The 5,427-nt window shown below is 40.1% G+C and overlaps 1 protein-coding gene across 1 annotated transcript in view; it reads left to right on the plus strand.

Moving 5' to 3' along the window:
- The window catches only part of LOC109916915 (serine/threonine-protein kinase MRCK alpha-like), a 323,123-nt gene that overhangs the window by 255,271 nt on the left and 62,425 nt on the right, over window positions 1-5,427 (plus strand). Inside the window, exon 28 of the mRNA XM_048596650.1 lies at window positions 3,617-3,715. Within this exon, the coding sequence (XP_048452607.1) occupies window positions 3,617-3,715 (99 nt within the window). The remainder of the gene's footprint in view (window positions 1-3,616; window positions 3,716-5,427) is intronic.

The following is a 5,427-nucleotide window of genomic DNA, read 5'->3' on the forward strand; positions in this document are numbered from 1 at the left end:
AATCTGAAGCCCATCTAACCTAAACTATTCCATTATCATCCATATGTTTATCCAATGACCATTTAAATGCCCTTAAAGTGGGCGAGTCTACTATTTTTGCAGGCAGGGCATTCCACGCCCTTACTACTCTCTGAGTAAAGAACCTACCTCTGACATCTGTCCCATATCTATCACCCCTCAATTTAAAGCTATGTCCCCTCGTGCTAGCCATCACCATCTGAGGAAAAAGGCTCCCACTGTCCACCCTATCTAATCCTCTGATCATCTTGTATGTCTCTATCAAGTCACCTCTTAACCTTCTTCTCTCTAACGAAAACAGCCTCAAAACCCTCAGCCTTTCCTCATAAGACCTCCAGTCTGGGTTCATGGCCACAATCCTACACATTTACTTTCTGGTCTTGTTGTGGGACAGCTATGAGGTGCTTGCTGGAATACACGTTTATATCCTCCCTGACATTTATGAAGGTCAGAGGCAGATTCATCCAAACTGCATTAGTCAGAACTGCCACTGAAGGTCCTAAGCACATGTACTGTTTTGATGTAGTGGATAATTTTGCTTCAATAAAACAAGGTGGAAAAGCCCTACTTGAATTGAGGAAATGGGAGCCTGCTCCATTAGAGTTTGTATTTACATGTTAGAGTTGGTGGAGTCCTACATGATTGTACATTTTTCTTCCTTTGTTTGTGTGACATGTATTTACATCTTCCCATTTTGTGACACAATGTAAGGCATCACTCCTCAAAGCATTCTCTGTCTGTGGCTGTTGCTCAAGTACCTGTTAAATGACCCATCTTAATTGTAAATTCTTGCTTTGGCTGCATGACAAATAGCACATTGTTTACAGACTTAATATCTTAGCATATCAAGACCTCTGAAATGATAGCAGGTTTATTTCCTGTGACTTCTGGATTCCCTTCATGTCATATACCATGGCAAAAAGGAAGGTGAATTGTTCCTAGGTTTATGTCAGTGCTGCTAAAAAAAATTATTTGCACCATGGTTCATACTTTCTCCTTCCTAGTTTCATCATCCTACCGTCATTGCCTGCACCATAAATACCTGAAGGCCAATTGTCCTATCAGTGGCAACTAGTTGTCATGGATTACTTCAGAATCCCTACAGTGTGGAAAAAACAAGTCCGCACTCACCCTCCGAAGAGCACCCCACCCAGACCCATCGCCGTAACCCTGCATTTCCTATGGCTAATGCACCTAACCCACACATCCCTGGACACTATGGGTAATTTAGCACAGCCAATCCACCTAACTTGCACATGTTTGGACTGTGGGAGGAAACCGAAGCATCTGACAGAAACCCACACAGACACGGGGAGAACATGCAAACTCCACACAGACAGATGCCCGAGGCTAGAATCAAACCCAGGTCCCTGGTGCTGTGAGGCAGCAGGGCTAGCCAATGTGCTGCCCTAAAGCCACCATGCCACCCCGTGATTCTAAACAATAAATGTGATCAAAAAGAGTCATTCTCTTACTAGCAGGTAGATAACTGCAATGTCAGCCAATGAATCTCAGCATGAACCACTGAATCCACCTTGGAACTTCCTATATTCTAATAAAAAGTGCCCCAGTTTCTCTCACTTCCCACAATTTTATAATGTCAGTAGAACACTTGGAACAAGAACAGGCCATTCAGCTCCTAAAGACTACTCCATCACTCAGTTAGATCATGACTGATCTGTATTTTCCTTCTTTCTGATTTCCCAATCGAAAGGCTTCTATGTAACTACTGTTTTGAATTATTTTAAATATTTCAATTAGATCATCCCTTAATCTTCCACACTCAAGAAATGCAAACCAAATTAATAAACTTGTCCACATAATTTAACTTTATAAACCCTGGTAAACCCTTCTAATTTGCACTGAAACTCTTTTACATCCTCTTACTGGCCTTAGAGAGATAGTCTTCTTAAAGTAAATACCAAACACTGAATAGAGTATTCTGTCTGCAGTCTAACCAATGATTTCTATAAGTCTCCTGTCAGATTTCTTTCTGTTATCTCTAAACCCCAAATGATAAAATCAAGAATCCTTCGTGCACTTTTTAATCAACCTTGCCTGACACTTTTAACTGTTTTTACTTCTGAATTCCTATTGTGCTATATTATTGCCTCTAAGGCTTACCCACATGTTAGATTGGGTGGACTGTTATTCCCTAATTTATCCCTCTGTCAACCAGTGTATTACTTAGACAGAGATAACACAGTGTGGAGCTGGAGGAACACAGCAGACCAGGCAGCATCAGAGGAGCAGGAAAGCTGATGTTTCAGGTCGGGACGCTTCTTTTTCTGAAGAAGGGTTCCAACTCGAAACGACTACTTTCCAGCTCCTCTGATGCTGCCTGGCCTGCTGTGTTCCTCCTGCTCCACACTGTGTTATCTCTGACTCCAGAATCTGCAGTTCCTGCTATCACTGAGTGGGTCATTACTTAAGCAGCCTTTCCAGATCCAAAGCTTTGAGAGATTGTGGTGAAAACTGTCAGTTCTGTCCTGACTTGCCTAGAATACTGAAATGCTGTTGGAGTCCCACTGTCTCCTTCATTATGAGTTCACTGATGTTTTAGTATAATGCTGTTCTTTATAAATTAACATATATAATTGCACCAGTGCCACCTGTTGTACCCTTTCATTCTCAGCATCTTACACTTCTATGAAAATCAATAGCATCTTTTCTGACCCTGCCATCTCCATGAAAGAAGTTTTCCTTTTCATCCTCAATTTGCCCTAACTTTCTTTTCATCCTTTACCTTTCATGTATTTTTTACAAAACACATTACTAATTTCTCTTTATATTCCTAATCGTGCTTCAAAGTTCCTACCAGAGATGATGGTCATTCAGAACTTCGGAGACAGAAGGCAAACCAGATGACCAAAAGCTCACCCTTTCTCAGAGCTTGAGAATCAGCTGTATGGGAACTAGCTCACACCATTAGTCGATCACTTGTTATATTGTCCCATTTAGTTAGACCTTTTCCAGTACCTACTTTCCTGGTATTTTGTGATGAGGAATAACTTTTGAATATAACTGACCTAAGAGTATTAATAATATTTTTATATGTCTATATGGAATAATTCTCAAAAGGTGAGGCTAGTAGATCCAATTCAGGTGTGTTATTGATGAGCTGAGGCAAGAAGGTAGGAGCATAATGCACACTGCTGCTGTTTGATGCTGAGCCACAACACCTCTGCTAACGATGGTGCACGAATACCACTTCTCTCCAATTTCCTGTGCATATCCTAACAAGGATAGATTTTGGTTCTGTCCTCAGGTAAAATATTTTTGCCACTGAATTGTTTTTGCCTGCTGCCATCGTAATAGGCAGTAGCTTGCTGCCTGATGCAATTTATTGTTTGCTTGGTCTCCTTTGGAAATGATTGAGGGTGTTCTCATTATTGCCTGAGAACTACATTGCCTGTCACCTATCTACACAAGCTGTGACAAGTAGCAATATTTTGTAAAAGTTGATGGTCTTTTTCAGAACCCTTTCTGAGTCAATCCCTGTTCCATTTCTTATCCCTACCTTTGGCAAAAAGACTGTGTAGTTCAGCCCCTACTCGCAGGTAGACCTCTGATGTAGCTTTTCTCTTCTCTGCCTTAGGTTCCGCTTACAGCAGAACCTGGTAGGTGGGTTGGGCCCATTAAACAGACCCCGAAACTCCATTCCGCACGCGACCGTAAAACTGCAACACATGTTAAGGTATTTTTACTCTGTACAATTAATGCTGCTCCTTCCTCATGGAGATGACTCTTCCATATCTTTGCATCCCTTGGTACGTACTCCTTGGTGATGTAGACCCTCTAAGGACTACTTACCCACTGCCACACCTGAGTATAATGCTCCTCTTGCTTTTCTCCAATAAAGAACTACAAATCAGCAAGTACCTCTTAAAATACTTCATGGACGTCTTTGTGCTTCCTTACTTTTCATTTTGGATTCTTTACAAATGCAATGTGACTATACAACCCATGAGCAGAAACGTTTCAAGTTATCTTGTCTAACTATGAATAAACATCCAGCTTTGCTCTAGATGGCAACTCTAATCAGAATACAGTCACCCTTTTAAAAAAAAATACCAGAAATTGCCACATAATGAAAGATCCCAAATTCCCTTTCAGTGCATGGTTTAAAGTAGTCTGTCTCATATGTTCAGTTTTATGAAAGTGAGAAGAATTTTCCTGCCTTATGCTGATGTACAAAGCATCATCACCACAAAGATTGTGGTAGTTTATCACCACTTGTTCAAGCAACTAAGAATGAGGCAGTAAATGCAGCCTTGCAAACAATGCCTACACCCCAGGAACAATTTTGTGAAGAGTTCTTGTTAGCCAATCAATCCCGATGTCTGCAAAATTAATTGATAGTGCAGGCAACTAAGGCACAGATAAACGAGATTCCATAGTTGAGGAAGTAAATTGCTCCTTAAATTAATCATGTATATTTTTCAAGGCCATAGATTTTCCTCAACCTACATTCCTGTAGGAGGTGAACAGCACCAGGTAAAAGATCTTTCCCTGAACCCCTGGACGTATTGATGGAAAAGCTTCATGTTTTTTCAGTCCAGCATTGAATCTATTACTGAGCCTGCCAAGATATGTTTTGGAGGAGAGGTTCCCACGATTCTGTCAGGACTGCAGTCGTAATGCTCAATGGTGGATTCAACTGTTCATCTGTAAAACTGATTTTAATTTGGGATTATTAGCCTTATTAGTTCAACTACTAGCTGGTTTAATCACACTCATTATAATGGGGGAAGGGGAAACAGGGGGAACACATTTGGCTCCTCTATACTGTAAATAATGGGACAAAAGCTAGGTTATTTGAATTGCATTTTTCTTGCAACCCTAACCTCCATGAAGTATGTTAGGATGGGAGCACTTACAGAAAAAGAGGGGGCCATTCAGTGTACCATACCTGTGCTAGATAAGGTGCAATGCTTATGTTTTATGTTGCATGTACTAATAAAGACTGGAAATACTAATCCATGTGGTTATGTCATTGTGAAGCAGTGGGATCCTAAATGTGAAAACATTATGTTTCATTTTGTTCAACAAGTCTGGAATGAAAATACATTAGTTTTAAAATAGCTACATGTATTTTGATGTCATGTTGACCCAGATATTTTTGCAACTGTAAAAGCAGATAAATATTATCAGCAAAAGCATGCCAAAACTTAAACTGTTTGTTAATATTTATTGTCATTTGAGGCATTTTTAACCACCTTGTAGGGCCAGTTTCACTTAGTCGTTACCAGGTTATAATTAGTGTCTAGAATGATTCAAAATCAAAACGATACTCTGGAAGAAGCTAGGTTAAGCATCCATTAAATCAACGAGTTGCATATAAAGCTATATGTTCAAATGTATGTATATGTATAAAAATGATTTCTGTTTAGCTTGTTGCTTTCTTCC

Source organism: Rhincodon typus, chromosome 5 (assembly GCF_021869965.1).
Source record: "Rhincodon typus isolate 14 chromosome 5, sRhiTyp1.1, whole genome shotgun sequence".
NCBI lineage: Eukaryota > Metazoa > Chordata > Chondrichthyes > Orectolobiformes > Rhincodontidae > Rhincodon > Rhincodon typus.